This window comes from Drosophila ficusphila, unplaced genomic scaffold (assembly GCF_018152265.1).
Source record: "Drosophila ficusphila isolate 14025-0441.05 unplaced genomic scaffold, ASM1815226v1 contig_106, whole genome shotgun sequence".
Taxonomy (NCBI): Eukaryota; Metazoa; Arthropoda; class Insecta; order Diptera; family Drosophilidae; genus Drosophila; species Drosophila ficusphila.
Genome location: NW_025063993.1, coordinates 13,957,720 through 13,981,923, shown reverse-complemented (window position 1 = coordinate 13,981,923; position 24,204 = coordinate 13,957,720). Strand labels below are relative to the sequence as shown.

The 24,204-nt window shown below is 41.4% G+C and overlaps 3 protein-coding genes across 10 annotated transcripts in view; 2 read left to right on the top strand and 1 right to left on the bottom strand.

The window, feature by feature from the left end:
• Positions 1–20,060, bottom strand: part of LOC108087418 (protein furry) — a 50,191-nt gene extending 30,131 nt beyond the window's left edge. For 3 of the 8 annotated variants that reach the window (XM_017184759.2, XM_017184761.2, XM_017184762.2), the window contains exons 1-14: positions 19,709–20,059; positions 11,123–12,804; positions 10,724–11,064; positions 9,281–10,659; positions 8,986–9,217; positions 8,742–8,924; positions 6,849–6,992; positions 5,316–5,483; positions 5,091–5,240; positions 3,904–4,073; positions 3,653–3,807; positions 3,306–3,416; positions 3,088–3,242; positions 631–794 (exon numbers count right to left, since the gene is read on the bottom strand). In XM_017184759.2, coding sequence (XP_017040248.1) covers positions 631–794; positions 3,088–3,242; positions 3,306–3,416; positions 3,653–3,807; positions 3,904–4,073; positions 5,091–5,240; positions 5,316–5,483; positions 6,849–6,992; positions 8,742–8,924; positions 8,986–9,217; positions 9,281–10,659; positions 10,724–11,064; positions 11,123–12,804; positions 19,709–19,763 — 5,089 coding nt within the window. In that variant the 5' untranslated portion in view covers positions 19,764–20,059. Of the gene's footprint in view, positions 1–630; positions 795–3,087; positions 3,243–3,305; positions 3,417–3,652; positions 3,808–3,903; positions 4,074–5,090; positions 5,241–5,315; positions 5,484–6,848; positions 6,993–8,741; positions 8,925–8,985; positions 9,218–9,280; positions 10,660–10,723; positions 11,065–11,122; positions 12,805–15,952; positions 16,695–19,708 lie in introns of those variants that run through there. The other 5 variants (XM_017184763.2, XM_017184764.2, XM_017184758.2 and 2 more) reach the window with 4 other exon arrangements.
• Positions 20,061–20,142: 82 nt separating this feature from the next.
• On the top strand, positions 20,143–21,949 carry LOC108087427 (UPF0046 protein C25E10.12). Its single transcript, XM_017184780.2, has 2 exons — positions 20,143–20,399; positions 20,774–21,949. Exon 2 carries the CDS (start codon positions 20,782–20,784, stop codon positions 21,688–21,690), a length of 909 nt encoding a protein of 302 aa, XP_017040269.1. The 5' UTR covers positions 20,143–20,399; positions 20,774–20,781; the 3' UTR covers positions 21,691–21,949.
• A 114-nt stretch (positions 21,950–22,063) lies between these two features.
• On the top strand, positions 22,064–24,183 carry LOC108087422 (tubulin alpha-4 chain). Its single transcript, XM_017184769.2, has 2 exons — positions 22,064–22,249; positions 22,699–24,183. Exons 1-2 carry the CDS (start codon positions 22,247–22,249, stop codon positions 24,082–24,084), a joined length of 1,389 nt encoding a protein of 462 aa, XP_017040258.1. The 5' UTR covers positions 22,064–22,246; the 3' UTR covers positions 24,085–24,183.
• The last annotated feature ends 21 nt before the right edge of the window (positions 24,184–24,204 follow it).

Sequence of the window (24,204 nt, the reverse complement as noted above, 5' to 3'; positions counted from 1 at the left end):
ATTGAAAGGTGAAAAAACATTTTCACTCGTCTGAGAACGTGAGTGTCACATGAGCTTGTTTTCGTCTTTTTATAAGTAGCTCAACCTCTGACAGATTGTGGTTACACACCGGGGATTAAAAGCTGCCCAGGGTGGGTATAATTTTAGGTGTTCTTCCCAGCAAGGTGTCTTCCAGGAACCTAGTTGCTTCACCCTTATTTATTGTGGTTAATCAATAACCAGCATAATGACGAAATTTTCCCGAAATAGAACATCTAAGGAGTTAAAATTGTTATAAGCTACTCAAGTTTCCTAAGTCTATGGAACAAATTTAAAATGTCTATTGTTTACTAAGTTAAACGTTTGAATTGCTATCCAAAACAACTTGAACTCTAAAATCTACCATTGTATCATAGATTTAAAAAAAAAGCTTTATTCCCTTAGCTTCTTTACCTATAGTTTTGTTTATCAACTTAAAAGCAATAAAACTGGGCTTTAAAACTAATAAGAGAGTCTCCAAACATATAAAATTGAATTGCCGCCTGAAGACGACCCATTCCCCTCGAAAGTTCACCTTGAGAATGTCACTTAATTTATACTTTATTGCCATCAAGCCAGGTTAGTTGTCGTGTCAAAAGGAAAAACTCATACCTTTCTCGTTGTCGCTGTGCAGAGTGCCCACCACGCTGCCAAAGAATCGCTTGTCCAGGATCTGCAGCAGTTGCAACGCTGTTGCATGCACCTCCACGCGAGGACAGCCCGTCATGAGGAGCGTTACTGTTATCACGGAGGTGTAGTGGTCGCACGGATATTCCCTGTAATTAAAAGAAGGGATAAAGAAAACAAAGGCTTTAATAGGTAGCAGTAGCTGGTGGCGAGTCAAGAGCTCTCAAAGTAACCTAATGAGGTTGTTGGCTTGCGGCGATGCGGTTGTGGGCGGAACATAAAGCCAACACAACACACACACCCTGCCCCACGTGCCGCCAATCAACAGTTAATGCTCCAACATGGCCAGGTGGCAAGGTAGCAAGGTAGCCAGAAAAGCCATCTGCCCCCTTCCGAATCCCCGACAGATCCATTAAAATGTCGTAGCCCACTTTCAACTCGATGTTTGCGTACATGCATTCACACGAGTCTCTCTACCCCATGGAGGTTGGAATAACACTTTCGGACAAGACACACTCCCCACAGGACCTCCTCCCACTTCACTTTGCGTTGAATTGAATAATTTACGCAAATCGATTTTCGCTTTGCATCCTCGCAAACACGAGGCTTCAATGCAAGAAAGTATGTTGCGGTTTTAATTTTTTTTCTTTTCTTGTTTTTTATAAGGTGTTTAAAGCGAAAACAGAAAATGCAGAGCTTTCGTGTATAATTTAGTATTTTGTATGGCTGTTAGGACCAAGGCTCAAGGACAAATGGCTGGCCATTCGAATAATGCGAATTCTCGGGTGCAAATTGCCTTCGATAAGCAAGCGAATCCCAAAACCGTTTAGATACAATCAATCAATTCGTAGCCAATTTTCCTTGTCATCACGTTTGCTCCTTTGAAGCCTTTAAATCTGTTCAGTAATTTAAAGAATTTATCACACTACCCGTTAAAATGAAAATGCCAATCGCTCCAATGTGCCAACGGCATGCCATGGGCATCGCCACCTGCCACAAAAAATCCGGACAGGCGGAAAATAAAGTTGAGAGTGCCACGCGCTGCACAGATGTTGCATGTATATATATTATGTAGTTGGGCCGTACTAGGAAATACTGTACTGAAATTTATGAAGATTGGACTAAGGGATACCATGCATTTAATGTTCTTTCATACGATTGTTATACGATTCAATTGTATAACAGAATATGTAATAGCATAGATAATATGACAATTTCTAATGAGTACGTAACAAGATTAAGAAGAAATTTAAATTATTTCTAAGTAGAATGTTGACAACTTTGAAATATTCTTAAAAAATTTAATATATTTTTAAGTTAAAAAAACTTTTTTAAATATTAATGAATTGGGTTTTCTTTTGTTTTTCTCAACATAGCAATAGATTTAGAATAATAGGGTATATATAGTAATGTACTATCAAACACACACCGCTTGAAGACGATGTCCAGGCGACAAACTTTAACACTTGGCTACACGTGGTCGTCTCAAGTGCTTAAAATGCTTCTATTATGGCTTTGTCAGTTGGTTTTGGGCAAAAGCCACAAAATCGCACACTGAGTTGGGATAAACCGCAAACAAGTGTGCTCTGGTTTCTATGGCCGATTGCCAAATCCCATCCACCAGGACCAATGTCGACAAATTGCAAATGGAAAATTTTTAAATGCGGTGACACAGACGATTTGCTTTTCAAAAATGGTAATTAGTTTCCATTAGAACTAAGCAAACAGACTGCCAAAACCGCATATGTTGTTGTTATGCCTACATTGCATTAAACAACCGAAATATTTAAAGCGGCTTTTGCGTAAATAGGGTATAATTATGGCAACAATAACATCAAAAGTGTGAGAGGTTCAAAGTAAATTCATGCTCAATTTAATTATGGCAAATTAATTCAAATTTGTAAATGATTTTTAATCCAGTTTGATGAACCGAAAGGTAGGAAGCGATACTTCCGCTGTTTAATTAATGTAATCCCCACTTGAAAAGAGGATATTGCTTGTAACACATTTGTCCCCCCATTTCGGTTGCATTAAATGCAATGAACCATGCAATACTTTATATATTCAACTGTTTATCTAGCCATTTATACAGAAAGCGATCCCGTTCGCAGCCATAATGGCCAAAGTGAAAAAAGGCAAACAGGATGCGGAAATAAAAAACGTGCTCTGCCTGAACAAATAGGCTGTCATCCACTCATGTGTGCTTATGATAAATTTAAAGAGTTCCCCATTGTTGCCGGCAGACACGTGAAATGCTACTTAAGGGCAACTGGGGAGCCGGGATTGGGGTCCAAACTCCCACCTGGATATATGTGTGTGGGCCAAGTGATTACGGACCCAAGAGCACGGACTTGGACTTAAAAGGAAACCGCGTAAGACGATTACGCATCGAACGCCACCCACGTTCATGTGTTTACGGTGCCATCTCCTCCTTTCACTTACTTTGCACTAAAGATCGAGGCCAGGGCCAGGAAACAGGCGTCCGCCTCGCGAGGCGTCGACGTGTAGCACCGATCTATGACCCACTCCAGGAGCTGTCCCATATCCGGATTTGATTCGAGCAGCAGCACCACTGTGTCCCGCGCCAGTTGGTAAATCTGCGAAACAGAATTCAGCGTTAATCCTGGTTTGAGTGGAAGTACAAGTGGGTGGTGGGTTACCTTTTCGTCCTTGGAGGTCAGCAGCAGATCCAGCCACTTGTATATGATGCCGTCGTCTTGAAGATGTGGCGCATAGAAGATGTGACCACAACAGAGCAGAGCGGACATGGCCTAAAGTGGAGAATCCAACAGAGAAAAAAGTTAAAAAAAAAAAAGCGTATTATAAAACTAATAAATGCCTAACAAAATTTAATTAGAAGTAAGTTCTTATTTTTTGTATTTGTCTTATTATTATTAATATATTTTACAATATTAATTTTTAAATACATTGAGAAGTTAACATTTTCCACAGTGCAGAAAACTTTCCCAACGAATATGCCTAATGGGGCTTTTGTCTTTATACTTGCCTGCAGAGCGCTGAACTGCAGCTTCTCCTCCTCGACGGTCTGGCCAATCTGCAAGGTATAGCCGAGTGGCTTGGAGAAGCTGCCGCACCATGTGGCAAACAAATTGAACAGATTACGCTTCAGGAGCCGGGACAGGAGTGTGGCGCAGGATTCAACTAAGAGAAATGAACAGGCAATCAGTTGTAGAAGCAGATAGATTCGCCAGCGAAGTTTGTGGCGATGACAGCTTGTCGAGGACTTTGCGGACTTACGTGAGAAGTTTTTAATCATCTTGCGTATGAAATTGCAAAAGTGCGCCTTCACCTCGCGAATGCTCAGGTTATCCTTGTCCGTCTCAGCCGTTAGGTAGGCCATGGCGCCCTCAATGTACTCCACGAAAGTGGGATGCAAGGACATCGTGTCGCGTTCCAGCACACAAGTGCTGCAAATGGATGGCGAAAAGTTTTTGAAGCGTGAGAAACATTAAGGAAAATCTTTTGGGTATTTAAGGATGGGAATATTTAATCAAATAAAATTGTAATCAAATAAAGAAATGATTTTAACTAGTATTAATATCATAACTCTATATACGAAGGTAGATGGAATCCTTTTTATTTTCGTAAAAATTGTTAAGGGTTTTCCTTTCTTGCATTGTCAGCAAATTTTATCATAAAAAACCTAAAGGATTAAGGGGACGTTCTCTTTGTTTTGGATCAAAAAATCGATTTTTTTTTTTTTGCAAAAATTGAAAGCCACATATCCGTAGAATATGTGTGTGAAAGGATTTTTCGATACGATGTATAGTTTGTCAATGAGAGCGTCTCGAATAAACCTGCGTCACGCGCGCTGTGGTATGCTCTAAAAACTTTAAACGCGTTTTTCTCGAAACCATGTTTTTCAACAAAATTACGCGTCCACAGCTTCATCCTGTGAACCGATTTGCTTCATGTAAAATTTTTATGAAAGTAGATGCTTTTCTTTACGGCACTAACCTACTCCGGAAAAAAACAATAATTTATTTATAAATTTTCAACGTGGTTTAACTGAAAAAAATGTACGAAAATCGAACTTTAAAATTCGAACGCTCATTACGCGGTCAATTTATGGCCGCATTGTGATGCCACTAGGTTAGTGCCTCGCACAAGTATATTAACTTAACATAATGGTAACAATTTTCTATTTCTGTTGACTACAAGAGGCTGCAGGCTCGTAATTTTGGGACGATGTTTGCCGCGCGGAGGCAGACGAAAGCCGCCATTTTGCAGCCGCCATTTTGAATTTCACCATCAAATAAATTAAAAAAAATCTTGAATAATAAACGAATTCAAAAAGCAAAACCCGAAGTTCGTGCGCCTTTTCATTATCCCACAAAAAATTGACGAACTTTGCCTTCATTTCGACCAAAACAAAGAGAACGTCCCCTTAAGGCTTGAATCTTCATTTTCAAGCCTTTTCTTACCTCACTCCAAAGGTTCCATTCTCGGCAATCTTCTCCAGCACCCGCACCACTTGCAGCCGCAGAGCATCCCGTCGCCGCCGTCGGCGCATGTTCTCCTGCTTGCGATCCACCGCCTCCCGGATGTACACCACCAGCTCCTCCATCAAATCCCTGAAAGAAGGCAAGCATACATAAGTATTTAGTAAGAAGGAATAGATTCCAGTTAGACATGGCTTAGGGACTTACTTGAGCGCATCGTGGTTTATCAGACCCAAGGCGTTCACGGCGGCATCGCGCACATCGACAACCTCGCAGCGGAGCAGGGGAACCACCAGCTTATAGAGGGCATGTGGCGAGGCGCTCCCCATCGCCGACTTGTCACTGCGATCGGCGTTCAGGGAGTCCGGCGATGAGCTGTAAAACAAATTTACGGCCATGGATTTTAGTGTCAAACAGCGAACAGCGGAGCGCACCGGGGGCAATAATTTCTGTTAATGTTGCTTTCTGGCTGGAGGGTGCTTGTGCTGCCTTGGCAAGGTCATCATTTAGCGAAAGTCCATAAAGTTTACTGCGATTTAAACTGGTCTGTAAAAATTCGCTCACTTGACAACTTCGAATTCCAGACCGTATTTTGCATATACACAAACACAGGTCCCTGCTCAGTACCTCTTTTTTTATTCCGCGGTGCAACAATAAACATTATGAATTTTATATTTAAAATTTTCTTTCAATTAAAACCCATTTCCTTTTTTTTCCTTTCGTTTTCCCGTTTTCCCTTTTGCAAGGGTCGGTCAGAAGGAATAATAATAAATGACAGCAAGCAAATAACAATTTTATAAACATTTTTTGCTGCTGAAAAAAGCGAACACGAAGCCAAATCAAGCTCTTGTGGGTTTGGACAGTTGGAAAAAGGAGGTTTCGCAAATTGTGGGGGAACTGGCTGACATGCGCTATATGAAAAATAAACAAACTTGTCTTAAAATTATTTTCCAGCACATAGCAAACAAGGGGGCGTGTTCGTTTCAGAGGCGTGTTGCACAAAAGGAAAAATAGAGGGAGACGAGCGAACTGTTTGCCAAATTATTATACGGCAAAAACTCAATGAAAACCAGGCAAATGGAAATGGGAAAACATATTTGAAATTCAAAGTCAAATAAATTCAAATTTAGCTACAAATAAACTAATTCAAATAGATAACTTTACTGACCAAGACAACATATATACTGCTTTAAATATTGGGTTTTACAATGACTTCCTAAAGAGCTAAGGAAAATAAATATTTTAAAATTGTGCCTTCTAAGAAACTTAGATTTCACCTGGAGGTTTGTAAATTAAACACATGGACTTTATTTTTTTAAGTAAAAGTAAAAGCAGTCAAAGTAAAATAATCTAACTCTTGGTGTTTTTGAGAATAACTGCAACTAAACAAACTCTAGAAAAATATATACTATTTTATCTGTGCTTATTTAAAAGTGAAAAACAAAACTCACGCAAAATAAAGGATTTAAAACTAAGGAATAGCTTAAAAATTTTGATACTAATTCAAAGCGTTTTTAATTTCATGCCAAAGCTACATACACAAAAAAACAGAGACACGCAACAAATATAGATAGGATATAAACACAGAAATATTCACATTTTGCATTCAGAATTAAATTCGGGAATTTAACAAACAGTTGGGAAAAACTGAGGTAAAGTTTTGTTGGTATTTTTGTTGCAATATTGTTTGGTTTTGGTTTAGGTTTTGGTTTTGATTTGGTTTGGTTTTGTTTGCTTTACCCAAGTCGTTTTTGGCGCGCCTCTTTGCGTCCATAGGAGAGTGGCAGCGTGAAACGCGTGACGATTCCCTCTGGTCCAAAAACATTGGATGGTATATTGTCCAGGGAATCGGACAGCGAACGCGAGTCCGACTGATCTTGTAAACTATAAATTACAATCCATATATATTCATTGGTAAACAGAGCAGGTTTATATGGTTTCTGAACGACTTGTGGATGATTCGATTCTGATTTATATGATCGAGATTTGATGTACGCATCTCACAGATATATTTCACGATTGCAAACAGTTAGCCAATCTGTATGCCCGACATCCATGGGATGTTGTCTTTTGGTGTGGACACAGACTTTCTCCTTTACGAAAAAACATGGGTGCAGATTGGGTGATAGTGGAATGTGGGAGTGGGCGTGGATTTTTTCGAGTAAAATCCCCATTTTTATTGACATTTTCCGTTGGCCAACATTTGCACACTGATGTGATGAAAATGTTTTGTGTGGGTTTCCGCATGTGTGTTGTGGGTTGCAATATTTCCCAATATAATTCAGTTAAATCTAGTTAAATTTGAAACGAACAACGAACAGCTGAAGTTCAATGATACAATTAAAAAACATTTAAAATGCAATTCAATAAAAAATGGTTCTGATAAAACTCGTCGTAAAAAATCTTTATAGTTTCTCTTGATAGTGCACTTTCTGTTAAATTTGTCCGTTTTTTTCCGTTTGAAGCACTTTCATAAGAAATATATTATTTTGTGTTCACTTTTTTTAATTAATATGTGAAGTGCTTTTGACAGATCAATCATTTTATAATTGCCTTCTCTTTGGCTACATTTAAATAACAAATCAACTTCAAATTCCAACGATTAATACATTTTATGTTAATTTATTTGCAATGAATGCGTAAGTAGCTTAAATTGTTTATTTGTTCGCCGCACTTTACATTCGATTTATTTTGAACAGCTTTCAACATTATAAATCCTAAGCTTTCAAATTTACTACATCCCTATTTAACCTTTTCAACTGAAATAATAATCAGGCTAATAAACACACAGATGTGATGAACAAATATTGACACTGTTGCTTTAATGTTTGTATGTGTGCAACCTCATACATAATGTTCAACATGCAATGTTATATATAAATTTACAGTTAATATTTGCAGTAACTAATCGAGTGCAAGCATGTTAAACAGTCCAGCAAAACATACAACGTGGCGTATGAGTAACGCAGATGATGCAATCACAAAATATGATATATTTAAGACTCATATTGGTTTAAAATTAAAATGCAAATTGAGTAAGACCATTCACACACAAATTTTAGAACACACAGAACTCATCTTTTTGTACAACTGCATGCAGCTTTACCTTAAATTTCGCTCGAAGAATGAATTTAAAACGGAGCCACGCCCCCTTGCCCACAAATTACACAAATTGCAGTGAAAAGTTTGTGAGTGATAGGAATGAAATAAACTGAATTTTCGTGCAGAGTTTGATTTTTCAATTTGACACCCACTCGTAATAACAAAGCACAGGTACACTACAGTATATAAACACTACATGTGAATTCGTGCCGAATGTAATCGAATGCGAAATGTTAGTCAAACAAAAGTAATGAAGTGTTTTGTTTGTTTTGAGTTTCGGTTGGGGTTAGTGAAAAGGACACAATTAATGCACAGAGAAAACTAAAACAGAAATCGCCAAATACATTATTCCATTTTAAATTTAGATTTGTACAAGCTAATTCCATTTTAAGCAGGCAAAATTTCCTATTTAAAATTAATATTTATATTGCTTCATTGTTCTTTTGAATATTAATTTTATGCAAATTTAAATTTGAGTAGTTTTTCTCTGTGTGAAAATGATTGACAAGCGCTTTGCGTTTCCTCACTCACCTCAAACTCAAATCTGGTGAAGCACAACGAACGGCAACACTGGGGATTTGGGGAACCAGACGCATGGCACATGCCACCTGATTCCTCCAGAGGCGCAGATACGAATCCTTCTGGCTCTCGGTGGGCACTTTCTTGGTGGGCGCCGAGCTCCTCAGCAACGAAGCTCGATTGTCGCTCACGGGGCTGCATAATAGGGAATAATTTAATTTTATTTAGCATCATGGATGAGTTCGTTTCAACTTACGTGGGATCTATGACACTGTAGAGTGCATTGAGGCGCGTAAAGCAAATTGGCCAGGCCTGGGCCACTGCCGAAGGACACTGCTGCAGGATGCGCTGTCGCTCCAGCAAGCCAAACAAGCAGGTGGCCCAGGGATCGAAAGGAGGTTGTGGGGAGCTGGCCACCGCAGCCGAGGCATTTGCCGTTGAGCTGGATTGCGACAAATTAAGCGTGGATGTTGAGGACTTGGAGTTGTCTGAAATAAATACAAAATCTATTAAATCCATTAAAAATTATTCAACTTTAAAGGTATCTCTACCATCTGTTAGGCCCGCCAGCCAAACGCCACTGGATCTTTCGGCTATCCACTGAAGATCAATGCAGTTGGCATTCAGAATAGCCGTCTTCTCCGCTTGTGGCAGCAGTGGCAGGCACTTCTCAACGATCGCCGGCACACAGCGATCCATGACATCAATTAGCGGTGGCTCTGTTTCCGGAATACCCAACGTCCGCATCAGATTCTTCACCTCCTTGAGGATCATGGCGGCCAACTTGCGCAGATAGGGCCGATAGTTGCAGAGCAAGACCAAAGCGAAACCCTCGACAAAATGCAGAGTGGTGGCCAGCGGAATCTCGTTCTTTTTGCCCACATCACCGGCCATATTCAGCACCGTATGCTGGGTGATGCTCGACATTCCGCTGGAGGTGGTTATGCTGGAGGCAGCACTGCTGGCTGTGTTTAGATTCTGCTGCTTGGACAACTGACTGCTGGCGGTGTCCTTCGCTGGCGCTGATGATGCCGCCTGCACCACCGTTCCCGTTCCCGTTGCGGTGCCTGTGGCCACCACTTTGGGTTGTGCTGTGGCAACCACATTTGTGCCGCCAGTGGGAGCACTTGCGGCATTATTGCCATTCACAATGATGGCACAGCGCCAGATGTTGAGGAAGTTGAACAGGATGCGCGTGCAGTTCTCCAGCAGCTGCGGATAGGTGTCGGTAACGTCGCGCACCAGAAACTGAGTGTAACCGTGCACGACATCCTGACGCCAATCCGGAAAATCTATAACCAACGTGGTAAGCGACTGGTGCGTTAGTATTCGCAGCTCCTCGTCCATGTGGACGGTTAGCCGGGAGAGCAGATCCACCAGTTCATGGGCGGTCATCGTATCGGGAATCAAGCGCGGCACGGCAGCCACACAAGTTCGGAAGAGATCGATGCGCGGCTTCCTTTCACCCGAGAGCATTTCATCCGGCTCCTTGTTCTGGTTCTGCGTGTTCGTCATCATCAGTGGACGACCGTAGTGCACATCCAAAGCCCTCAAAATGTCTACAAAAACTCGGCGAACGTGTGGGAAGTACGTGGACATGCCAATGCTCCGCGCAGTGTCATCGGTTAGCATCTTGTTGATGTACGTCTTCTTCACACGAAGCGTATTACCGGATGGAAGGGCTGGCACCACTCTGGGCATCGGCGGTTCACCCGCCTTCTGCTGCAGTGAGTCGGCGACGACCAGGAAGGCTCGCAGTCCGATGCTCATGCGTTCCGGGTTGAGGATTAGCTTGATGGAGCGACCAACGCACAGCAGATCGTAGACAATCTCTCGCATTGCAAAATCCAGGCGCTCCTGCGCAATGAACTGAATGATCTTCACGAAGATATTTAGAGGGGTATCGCGAGGTACAACTCCCTTGGAACCCCTGAAAGGTTATTTAATTTGGAGAAATTAGTTTAAAAACTTAATAAATTAGTAAGTAAACTCACTTGGGGAACAAGGAGTTCACAATGCTCTGCAGGCGGGAATGCGTGGCCGAGTTGGACTCGCACTTGATGCGGATCATGTAGACCCAAAGTAGACGGTACAGCGACTCCAAAGCCACCCGACTCATGTTGGCATCGCGGTTCTTCAGATTGCTCAGACACATGGCCAGAAAGTAGTGCCAATAGGTGAGGAAGAAGGTCTTCTGCGAGACGCAGAGCAAGCAGGTGACCAGCGGGAAGAGAGCCAAACGATGCTTTGATTTTGTGGAGGCATCCAATGTCTGCACATAGAGCAGCTCCACAAAGTTCTTGACGCAAGGAACATTCACCTCGTTCTTAACGGCCTGTGGGAGAATAATTATCATTTTTACTGCTTAAAAAATCGAATATTCTTTAACATACCGCTGCCACAGGCACCAGGATCTCCACAAAGAGTCCTGCCAATGCATGTTTAATGTCCTTGTCCTTCACTTCGAGGAAGTACTGACCGCACTCGTGCATGAACTGAAACGAGGCCTCGAACTCCTCGATGGGCACCATCTTGACCCGGAAGAACTTCATGCCCATCAGCAGGGAAATGATACTCTGTGTGGTCGTGGGCGATGCCTCCTTCCCGCGCAGCTCCTTCAGTTCGCTCATGAAGCGCTTGCGCACCGATCCAAACCGACTCTGGGCCAGCACACCAATCACCTCGGCATACAGATCAGCGATCATGTGGATATTCATGCCATTCGGGTTGTTCTGCAGGCCATCCTTGTACTTGAAGTGCTTGAAGGCCAGGTTCTCGATGCTGCGCACCAGATCCTCGTGACCCGGATGGTAGGGCAACTGTTTGAGGATCTCGATGAGGGCCAGACAGAAAATGAACTCCACAGCCGCCTCCCTACGCTGCAGTTGGAAATCCAAATCCACCGTGGGTTTGTTGCTTCCACCCGCCTGCGAATTGCTGCCACTCGGCGCCGGTTTCTTGAGGTCGTTCTTGATCTCCATTTCGGACAACTGGCGACGATGCCAGGCGAGCAGAGTGTGCAGCAGGGATGGCAGGCAGTGTTCGGCCACGGATCCCAAGGCCGAAAGAAGCTGATCGAACTGCTGATCCTCGCCGCGCTGCAGCAGCTTCGATAGATTCTTGTCGGCACTCTCCAGCATCACCAGCTCAATTTTCTTCTCCGCCTGGGCGGTAAAATCGCTGAACAGGTTCCGCATCACAATCTCGCCAGGACGCGGAGCGGAGATCTCCACACTGGCCACGCTGGCGGCCAAGGCATGCATCTCGGCTTGGGTGTAACTGGGCAGGACGTTGATGATCGAGCTCCTCGAATGGGCGCCCCAGGGAAGCAGCGATTGCCGCTGGGGAATCACGAGTGCCGGCGGTGAAGCGTAACTCTGGCGACTGGCCGGCAAACTTTGGTAGGTAATCGCTGGCGATTGCTCCACTCCGCTCACTGGCAAATGTTGGTTGTGTTGCTGCTGCTGCTGTTGCTGCTGTTGCTGCTGTTGTTGCTGCTGCTGTGACTGCTGCTGTTGCTGCTGCTGTTGCTGTTGCTGCTGTTGTTGTTGCTGTTGGTATTGCAGTTGCTGTGACTCATACTCTATGCCATAGGGATAGTCATCGCCGGGCAGTTGGTAATTAATGGGCGATGTTGTTCCACTGGCGGCGTTGCTGCCATTCGGACCATTCCGACTGGTCTTTGGAGTGGATGTGTATTCCGCCGAGTTTATCGAGTGACGCTGGCCGGGCGATCCACCGCTCGGATTGCCTTCCGATTGAGCCGATTCAACGTTATCGACGCTATCGCCGCCAGCCAAGTTCGACTGATAAGCATCTTCCTGGAAAACGCTGCGTTGTGGACTCTTTGTTGGTGTTGACACGCCCACTCCAACGCCTCCTCCGCCTCCGCCCGCTCCTCCCACCGCAGCGGTCCCTGCTGTTGTTGCTGTTGCTGTTGTTGCTGCTGCTGTTGTTGTTGCTGCAGCAGCTGCTGCGACTGTTGCGTTGTTGCTGTTGTTGGGACTGCCGGTGGTGGAGGGCGAGCCAGCCGGTTCGCTGCTCAGGTGCTGCTCATTTGGGTTTTGATTTGTGCCTGGTTAAAAAAAGAAGAAAGCCCATTATCATTATCGGTTTTACGATTGAACGGATTACGCTTATCAGTTATTTATAGGCACGGCATTACATGTTCAGATAGAGCCACAAAAATGAATCATTCTACTTGCAGAAATCAATAATTAGACTAGCTCATGAGAGAAATCATTTACAGTATATATCAGCTAAGTTTTTTATTATGTATTTTTATTTTTAAGTAAATTTTATTGTTTACAAAACATTTACTTATTTTGTTTTGTTTTCAATACAACACATTTATATATGAAAGGAATTCCTTTTAGGTTCTATTTTTATTTTACTTATTAAATAACTTAAATTGAATTCGTGCCAATTTTAAAACCCAAGCTATTTGTTCAAAAACGTAAAAATATATCTACGTTTGGACCAAATTAGACACGAAGTGACGTTTTTTTTATTATTTTGACATTCCTAAGTTTGCTTATAAGCGATATATACTGTATGAAATTTTGATTTGTGATCTGTTGTTTTATTTGTTTACCCAACCTTGGTTCTAGGACACGCCTATAAAGCGAAATCTGTAAATAGAAATTATCATCAGCAACCATCAACAATTTAATCATCATCAAGTGTGGGGGTGTGGCAAGAACACGCCCCAAAAACTCAAATTAGGGGAGAAACCCGAAACAAACTCCCTTTATGGTCCCAATTCCGAACTTTGCGACTGTTTCGTGTCGAGTTATCATTCAATAAGTTGTTTCCTATATCTTAATTGCCTGGAAATAACTGTAAACTTGTTATTGCCATATGGCCTGATGGATTTTTATCCATCAGCCATCTGCCAAAGACATATGTACGTACAACCTCTGCAGAATATGCAAAATAATGATTACAATAGATGACTTTGTTTCCTTCTGGCAGCCCTTATCTTTTTATGTACAGTGATAAAAAAAAAATCAAATTCTAGCTAAAGATGTCAACATGGATGTGTAATAAAAGTTTCCAAAATATTGTACAGCTAATAATTTAAAAATATTTATAAATGTGTTCTGTTTAAAACAAAACAGAAAATATTTTGTGACAGGCGACAAATAAAGTTTACCCACTTATTGCCCAACCAAAGGAACTTTGTATATTATAAAGGTAAATTTTCAAGACTTATCCCTACCCGGAATTCCTTTAAAATCGAAATCAATCAATAGAGCAAGACACGATTGCCTCGAGTGTCCTTTAGGCCGAGTCAAGTACAATTGTATGTGGCCGGTAAATAATAGATGTTGGTACCAAACGTAATCCAAACGATGTGCCATGTGTCATGCATCGCAGTCAGCTGTTTAAGTTTCGCCCGAAGGTCTGTTAGAGTTCAGGGTAAAGGTTTCCGTCGCCCTTTTCGGTGAATAATTGATACAGTCGAAGTACAAGGTAATTTAGAAGGCTCACGGGGACAGCAAAGGTTGATCCCTTACTTTCAAGCAAACGACATGAAATCTTCGTCAAGGAAATTGGCTAAAGACAACCAAGTTTAGGCAATTAAATGTCGTGCGCAATCAACGGCGGAATAAATAATGTTTGGAAATAGAATTGAAAATGTTTGACATTTCACTAAACACATGTGTGTGAAGAAAATCGAAAAAATTCAGAACGCAATCTCAAACAAAATGCGAAAACATATGTATATACGTTCGCATTATTAATACCGTATTAACACGCTCACCCAAATCGTCTTCCGAAACGGAACGTACGTCTTATAAAAGCTCTCTGGATGTGTCATATAATAGCAGCAACAAAAACACAAACAACCCAACTCAACGCCACTTATGAGATGTTCGACGAACCCGAACAAATATCTCTCTGCTAACCGATTAATCCGTCGCACTGGGCCAACTCAAATCCAAAATAAAACGGAAAAAGTTTTAAATAAAAACTGCAACAGAGGCAGGAAAATAAGGCACACAGCTGATAATTCGGGTATCGACTTTAAAATACCCATTGGTCATTGTTTTCTTAAAAAATTATGATAGGAATAACACATTTTTGTAGAATCTTTTTTAATTCTTTATGTTAAGTTCTTAAATTGTCTGGATATTGTAAATAAATTCATATTAAATATTAGATATTTTGTTAGTCAGAATTTCAGCATAATCAGTATTTCAGTACTCATCCAATATAGCTTTGCATTGCTTTTGTATCAGCTACTAAAACGAATTGTCTTATTTGTTTTTCTATTTCTTTTATTCTTCTTTAACAAATTCGATTTCGTTGGAAAACGTTAATTCTATAGTTCGGCGCATGGAAATATTTTTAGCTGTTTTTTTATGTCGCTGTTGAAAATTTTGAGCATCCCATAGATTTTCGCTTGTGTTTCCCCGTTTGAAGAATGTTCTTTTTGTTTATGAGGAAATCAAAAGAAAAATTAAGGTCCAAATAGTAATAAATCTATGAAAAACGATTTAACAAAACCGCTTCAATTAATTCGACGCAAATCCATTGATTTATGGTAAGATGATAGGAAATCCAACTTCAATTCAAAATTATTGTGTCAGATAAGAAGTAAATATTCTAAAAACAATAACGAGTTTAAGCTTATAAACAAAGGCTTTTGTCGAAAATGCTTAATAAAAAAAAAAAAACAGGCGATAAGTTCACCACAGATATTTATTTTATTGCTGCTGTAAAATAAAAAAATTGTTTTTAATAGGTAAAAACAACTTACAATTTTCTGCACCAACAATAAGTAGTGTACAAACATTTAACTTTTTATTAAATTAGAGTCTTATCGAACATTTATAATTAATCCATCAAACTGCGCCCTTGAACCGAATGTATGGAGTTTATTTTCTTGCCATTTTTGTTTCGATTATCTGCCCAGCAAGTGACATCGAAAACAATGAAAATTATAAGAACTTCGTAACCACACCGATAAGATAACTTTAAAGACAACCATGTAAACTTTTCGCCTCTCCATTCCCTCGACATAAACTTGAACTTCGACAAACAGTCGAAACCTTCGAATTGTTTATCACATTTATTTTTATCGTTTGTAAACCAAACATTTCCTGGATACATATGTGTCACCCCATTCTTTTATTATCGTTTTTTCCTTACTTCGCAAAAAAAAAAAAAAATGTATATACAGTTTCCAACCGCAAAATTTTAAACACAAAACTAACCTTTTAGTTTTTTTGGAGTCCATTGAAAATTCCATAACATGAAAGTGGAGCATAAATTTGTAAGGGAATCGCAGCTGGGAAAACGATACTCGGGCAGATTTACAATTGTTCTGCCCGACTGAAAAAACAAAGGCGATAGCGAGTGTATTTAACACTAATTAACACGAACAACTATTTGCAATTAGAGGCACGTGATTTGGTGCTTCTACACACAACCAACAAGTTAAATTTATTAATTGTACGTTCAATTGTTTATTTCACTGTGAGAGATTGTATTAGGTTTGATTAAAAACGGTTCGGCTGATAAGACGGTTTAGAACTGTGTCACTGGGCTAATATTCAGGTTTATTTCACTATAAAAACGCTAGGGGATTAGTAAAAATTGAATAACACAGTATTTTTTCATTGTTAGAATCATATTTTTTATGACTTTTACAGCCGCTTTGGAGCTTTACGTTTTTTATGCTAATTAGCCAGTAATAATGAGCTCAGCGTTTTCGTATCTAAAACGAAACTTGCACACCTTTTTATTTGTTTACTTATTGGCTGATGTCAAATTACTTTGGCAATTTGAAACTAATTGTTTATGTGGGACCGATAGAACCGATGATTTCGATATGGCCGCCCGTATAGACGGATATTATATATAGTGGTATATATAGACGGGTAGCACACGTTAAATCCAAAATAAAAATTTCGAGCGGACCGCAAAGTGCAAAATGCGAGGCAAACGGCGGCGACGACGACGATTTTCGACTGCGGCGAAAACGAGCCGAAAAAAGCGGACGAGCTAAAGAAAAAAAGAGCGAGCGACGTCAATGGCAGCAGAATATAACAACAAAAACAACAACAACAACAAAAAGCCCAAACAAAAATCAACAAAAAGTGAGCAACTCGCGAGCGCTCGCAAATTGGAAGCTCGAAATCAAAACAAACGATTATTGTCTATTTAAAATTATGATTAACAATTGCGAGAGGGCTGAGCGAGCGTAACAGCTGTTTTCTAACTGCGGCGAAATCGAAATCAGCTGAGTTGTTTTCAAAACAACACTCATACGCCGCGTTGCACGAAATGAAACTAAACGAGCGATGATTAGACCACTCGTATGTTTATTTATTTGCGTTCTCTCTTTGGCGGATTCGAACTGATTAGCACTGCCAGTGGTGTACATATCTGTCGCATTAGCTTCAATTTACGGACGGACCTGACTAGCGCACCCCCGCCGACAAGTGCTAAATGGAAAACTTTCCGCCCTCGCCGTGGAAATCCCGCAGAGCAGCCAAGGCTGGAGCTAAGCTACAACACTTCTGAGGACGTCCTTAACCCGAATTCCGTGCGCTTATAAGCCGCGAAAATCCAATTCAAGGCAAGAGCTTTACGTTTCCTAGAAAGGATTACGAATAAGCATTCAAACAGACAATAAAACTTCTTTAAAACTAAAACAACCAAAAAACACAGCTGAATCAGAATATATTTAAACAAATTTACAAGCCTTAGTTTGGTACCAGGAAATTCATTCAATTTAGTTCTCTCAGAAATTGAGATTAACAATTGCGAGATAACTTTGAAAACAACACTCATACGCCGAGTTGTACCAAATAAAACTACATTTTTAAATAAAAACCCCTGGATAAATACAAGAATATTTTTTAAAACCGTCATAGAAAAGTACGAGTTACCTAAGCTCGGCTGAATGTAAATAAATCTCCTGAGTGTACTAAAATGTTTTCCATTATAGAAATGACCAACTGCCTTGGCGAATTTCTAAACAAACTCTGTGCGAATTGATTTCACCAACACAATAAATAAATAGGCAAACAAATAAAAAACAAAGCCGAGGCTATTTTGTAACGACAAACAGGTAAATTGATTATGTACGCGTCCAGATTGTTTGCCATACAGTTGAATGCATGTACGAGAAATTAGCACTTGGCAAGGAGCACTTTCCATCGGTACAATATTGGTTAGGCGAATTAGTTAACTGCTTTTTATTGCAAATTACATCACGCCCACCGCATAACTGGGAGTTTGCTAGCTAGTAGCTACTAAATGATGGACAGACACGCGATTCGCGAAGGTAAACACGCGACCGGAACGCACTTTACACCCGCCGAAATAAACACTTGGGGACGCACTTGATTTCTGGGCCTTAAGTGGGCTATATACTGCCGCTCAGCTGATTTTTCGTTATATTTTTCCCTTTGGTACTTTGTGGCTCGACGGCGGGCAAACAAATGAGAATGTGAATGAGAATGAAAATGGGAATGGGCTGATGTACGAGCGTTTGGAGCCCGAACTTATGCAATTTCGCACAGGTGATGGTAACGACGACTCGACATTTGACTTTGGATGGCTGGCGGAATTTTCTAATTTTGCCACACTGCGCTACAAAATCCGTTGGATAACTGCCAGGTGGTGGTGGCACAAGCCCGCCCCGAAAAAAATAACAACAAGCAGAAACTGAAACAGAAAAGTCCAACCCACCCATTGACGCCAGACATTTGTTTTGTTTTTCTTCCTCTTTCCGTTTGCTGAATGTCATTATCAAGGTTTATTTGGCACTCTTTTTCCCGCCTTTTTTGTTGGTTTTCTGAATGAAAAGCGTATAAATGAGTGGGTGGAAATGTTTTTGGGGGTGTGTACCGGGGGATCGTTGAGATAGGGCCCCATCGGTTCGGGTCTCGGCTTAACGTCGCGTAAATCAATCTCAGAGTATAATGAAAAATTGCTGTGCGCCAAAAAAAGAACGGAAAAAGTTGAGTCAATAAATTTAAGAAGACAAAGGGAGAGATGTAAACTGCATTATAGGCACTGTGGCTCTAGATTTATTTTTTGTCGACCAATATTGTATTGCTTGAGGATGCAAAGTTTATTTAATAATTTTTGTAAATATGAAAACGTTTTATTAAGGTCGTCTTTTCTACAAATTGATTTGACTAATTTTTTATAATAGATGGACTAAACATTATTTTTGCTTGAATTACTACATTATTAAGTCGCTCTCTCAAAGAATAATCGTTCTTTGACGACAAATTAAGTTTCGGATACACTTCTTATTTACAAACGCAAGACGCTTTTTTTAAGCTCAAACAAAGACCATAAAATGCGATTAAAAAGTCTTACTTTGATCTAAATCTGGGGCAGAGGTAAATATTTGTAAAGATACACAAGCACATCGGCGATTCTTTGTGAAGTCATAAACACTTGGGGCTCCTAAGTGTGGAGTTTTCAAAAGTAAACAAACTGCTTCCTGATCAAGGGGAATTCGCTTCACTGTAGTGGCACAGTGAATTAAAACCATAAATTACTGGATTTGATTAGGTGCGCAAGTGTGAGTGTCCGAAAGAAAGAGGTTGAGAGTGTGTTTGTATTCCGATGGCCGGCAATCAAAGTGAATCATCACTTAACAAATGAGAAAGACAGAGCAAACAAACAAACGGATAACGGATAAACAGATGCAAAAGCGCCGACGCAGACAGCTGAAGGTGTGAGTTAAAGGGAAAGGGGGAGAAAAAAGAGGTAAAGAAGTGAGTGAATTGCAGTCCGATAACGCACACACACGAGTGCACACCATTAAACAAAAAGAGGGCGTAAACAATTGGCAATAAAAACAAAGAAACCAAAATGCAGCTAGTTGCAAGAACTGCGTCCACTAAATAAAAAACTTAAATAAACCAGAAGGCTGTTTAAGGCCCAAAATAACCTTTCTTAAGCAGCTGAAAAGTTAAGAGCGCTATTGAAACCCTCAAACTTACCTGTATTACCTGGCTCCAAGGCAAACAAATCTTCTTGCAGCTCCAATGGATCCATTTTAAGCTACTGAAAGCCCTTATTTATTATTTATGGCTAAAAACAGCACGCGTCTGGGAAAGTTGCAGCTGCGGCCATTTTTTTTGTTGGCCAAACGTCGAAATTCACTTGGTAACCTCGTTACCGGTATTTAAACACACAGAAAACACTCACTAATCTCTTGGTACACTTGCACTTTATAAAAAACCACAATTTCCAATTTGATTTATGCAAGTTTTTGGGAAGTTTTTGTTGCAAACGTTGAACGAAAATTTACGCGTAGTGAAGAAGCAGAGAAATATCAAGCAGCTGTTTTTTGTTTTGACCAGGGGTACGTACTTTGCCGCCTATCGATAGGCAGCCTGCGTTACGTTACGTTACGTTTGCGCTATCGGCGCTCAGCTGTTTTTCCCGGCAATGACGTCACGCGTAGTCAGTCACTTTCTTGTATTTTGATTGGTATTATCAGATTATTATCGCATTTATCTACAAATACTTGACAAAACATAAATAAATGCGTGTTAATCAGGGCTCGACCATGTCGCCGGCAATTGCAATGAGTGGTTAGAAGCCTATTGTGATGGCCACACAATCAGAATTTGACGAGGCGCATAGGAGCTAAGAAGAGTCCCCCAATAAAATTGACAAAAATAAAAAGTAAGTAATCGCAAAATACAGTGTTAATTGTATACAACGAACTTATTTAAGCGGACTACAATCCGCGTATTTCTGTTACCTGTGTGATACCTGTTCTTATTTTAATCCAATTCATTTAGTAATTATTTATTAAAAGTACATTTAATCGAAGCAGGCAAGTTGCACTTTACTGAATTGTTTATGAAGTTAAAGGTGCGAATTTATTAGAATACAATTATTTAAAGTCCACGATAAAAATAATCAAGCTCAATTGGGCAGAAGTATATATATTTTAATTTTAAATAATATTACAATCTTGTTTGCAAGTTACAACTTAATTTTTCTGTAAAATTTCGTCTCAATCAAGGAATATATCTAACCTCCTTTACTTTTAGCTATCAACATGGAGGTGCCAGTTCATCCGCTCAGCCAGGATCCTACGGCTGCTTGGAAGGACATCAGCAAAACGCAGCGAGTGATCAAAGTGACGATGAAACCACCGACGACCACAGTGGCACCTAACAAGGCCCGAGTGGTTTGCATGTCGGACACCCACTCCCTGACTCCCTACATAAAATTCGACATCCCCGATGGAGATATATTCATCCATGCTGGGGATTTCACCAAGTGCGGCCAGCTGGAGGAAGTGGAGGAGTTCAACACCTGGATTGGAGCACTACCGCATCGTCACAAGATCGTGATTGCCGGCAATCATGAGCTGAGTTTCGACCGCACGTTCACTCATCCTTTTCAAAAGAATCAGGCCAAAGGCCATGCTTCGAGCAGCAAACACACCGGCATGTCCATCCTGGATGATCTGCCCACTTTGGGCAATGCTAAGGAGAACCTGGAGAGCGCTGTCCAGACGCAAAACGTACGAGAAGTTCTGACCAATTGTCGATATTTGGAGGATGAGCTGCTGGAGATTTGGGGCATTCGAATTTATGGCTCGCCCTGGCAGCCGGAATTCTGTCGCTGGGCGTTCAATGTTCCCCGAGGAGCAGCCTGTTTGGAGAAATGGAATCAAGTCCCGGAGGGCATCGATATCCTGGTGACGCACACGCCACCCGTTGGTCATGGAGATCTCTGCTGTTCCGGCGTAAGAGCAGGATGCGTGGAGCTACTTAGCACGGTGCAGCAGAGGGTGCGACCCAAGTACCACGTTTTCGGACACGTTCACGAAGGCTATGGCATCACCAGCGACGGCAGGATCATCTTCGTGAACGCCTCCACCTGTGACATCAATTACCTACCCAACAATGCCCCCATCGTTTTCGATGTGACGCTGCCCCCCGGTTTTCGCAAGGATTAGTCCCCTTAGAAAGATTTTCATTCGCATTTGTTGCAGGTTCAATGAATTTATTTTTGTCACACTCTAAGTTTAAGTTAACTTAATAAGTTTAAAGAGATTTGAAAGATATCAAATTAGGTGTCCTTAGAGATTTCTAAACCATTAAAAAGTGCCGGTAATGAGTAAGTGCCATTACATATTTCTTCAAGTAGGTTGTAGAAGTTTTTATAGCACTATCAAAGTAAGACCTCTAAATATACTGACATGTATGGGCACCTAATATTTCATTTTAAATCTTTGAATTTATATGTTTAAATTTGATCGATAGGCCACCTGGTCCTGGAAAAACCTTGAAACGATGATCGTTGTTCTGCAACCCTGCCCCCCAGTTTGACATTACTCTTTGGCGCCTACTAACGGCGCTTTTCCAGTGACTCCACAACCATCCAACCAACCTGAGGCTGCACTTTTCGCGTGGCGAGACCAAAAAATAATATTTAAAGACAGGTCCCGTGGTCGTAGTAATTTTTAATTTGTATACCCCGATTTTAGCTCTGCAAAGAAGCACTCAAATAAAATGGTGAGATTAGAAAAATGTGTTTTTTACTTTTGGTTAAAAAGGGTGTAATAAAGTGTATAAAGTGGGAAGTGAAAATGAATAAAATTGGAATGAATCAAAAGTAATAAGAGATAAATGTGCTAAGAAATTCACAATTCCCTTAATGTGGAAAAACCTTTGTTTTAAAAATGCCAGTAAAATCCAATAAATAAATTATATAAAAAAATAATTAAAAATATATTATTATTTTATAATTACAGTAGGGCATGAACGTGGTCATAAAAAATATATACCAAAAAATTATTATTATCTTCTCCGAAATTTTTTTATAAGAGTATAAGGTTTGCATCAAAACGTAAATTTTTTTCTTATAAGGCAAAATTATTTATCTTTGTAAATGCAACCTAACCTAACCTTAAACAATGGCGCCTTTACCTATCAACCCATTAATTTTCTTTTATTCTCGCCAGCGCGAAGTGATTTCCATCCAGGTTGGCCAGTGCGGCATCCAGATCGGCAACGCCTGCTGGGAGCTGTACCTCCTGGAGCACGGAATCAACTTGGATGGCAGCCTGAAGAGCAAGGAGGAGCTGACGGCCAGTGGAAGCAGTGCCAGTGTGGGTCACGACACCTCGGCGAATGATGCGAGAACCTTCTTCACGGAAACCGGAAATGGCAAGCAAGTGCCGCGTTCGATTTTCGTGGATTTGGAACCCACGGTCATCGACGATGTGAGGAATGGCTGCATGAAGGAGCTCTATCATCCGGAACAACTGATTTCCGGCAAGGAGGATGCCGCCAATAACTATGCCCGCGGTCGCTACTCCATTGGCAAGGAGGTGATCGACAGGGTGACCTCGCGTCTGCAGAAGATTTCCGAGCAATGCGACAGCTTGCAGGGATTCCTCATCTTCCATTCGCTGGGGGGAGGCACGGGATCGGGGTTCACCTCCTTGTTGGTCGAACGCCTATCCACCGATTATAGTAAGAAGTGCAAGCTGGACTTTGCCGTTTATCCATCGCCGAAGGTCTCAACCGCTGTGGTGGAGCCATACAACGCCCTGCTGACCACCCACTCGACCATGGAGCACTCGGACTGTGTGTTCATGGTGGACAACGAGGCCATCTACGATATATGCAACAATAGTCTGGGTGTGGACAGGCCAGCCTATAGGAATCTGAATCGTTTGATTGCCCAGATTGTGAGCTCCACAACTGCCTCGCTGCGTTTCAGTGGCTCCATGAATGTGGATCTGAATGAGTTCCAAACGAATCTGGTGCCCTTCCCCAGGATTCACTTCCCCCTGGTGGCCTATGCTCCGCTGATGTCCGCTGAGCGGTCAGCCCATGAACAGCACGCCATTACCACGCTGACCAACGCTTGTTTTGAGTCATCCAATATGATGGTCAAGTGTGATCCGCGGGCGGGTAAATTCATGGCCTGTTGCATGCTTTACAGAGGGGATGTGGTGCCCAAGGATGTGAATGCTGCAGTGTCGGCCATAAAATCCAAGAGGCACATCCAGTTCGTCGACTGGTGTCCGACTGGTTTCAAGATCGGTATTAATTACGAGAAGCCAGCTTTTGTGCCGGATGGGGATTTGGCCAGGACATCGAGGGCCTGCTGCATGTTGTCCAACACCACCGCCATTTCGGTGGCCTTCTCCAATCTGTCCTACAAGTTCGATCTGATGTTCAAGAAGCGGGCCTTCGTCCACTGGTATGTGGGCGAGGGCATGGAGGAGGGCGAGTTCACCGAGGCCCGGGAAAATATCGCCGTTCTGGAGCGCGACTTTGAGGAGGTTGGCACGGACAATATCGAGGAGGACGGCGGCGACGACTTCGATGAGTTCTGAGATCGAAGATCACAGTTTCCTATCCCCAGATCCCTGCCCCAGTCATATTTGTATTCCATAAAAATATGTAAATAAACTAACAGAGCGTTTAAACAATCATGATTTTAACTTTAACTGGGA

Coding starts and splice junctions, on each gene's coding strand:
- LOC108087427 (XM_017184780.2), top strand. CDS start 20,782: ATGGAGGTGCCAGTTCATCCGCTCAGCCAGGATCCTACGGCTGCTTGG.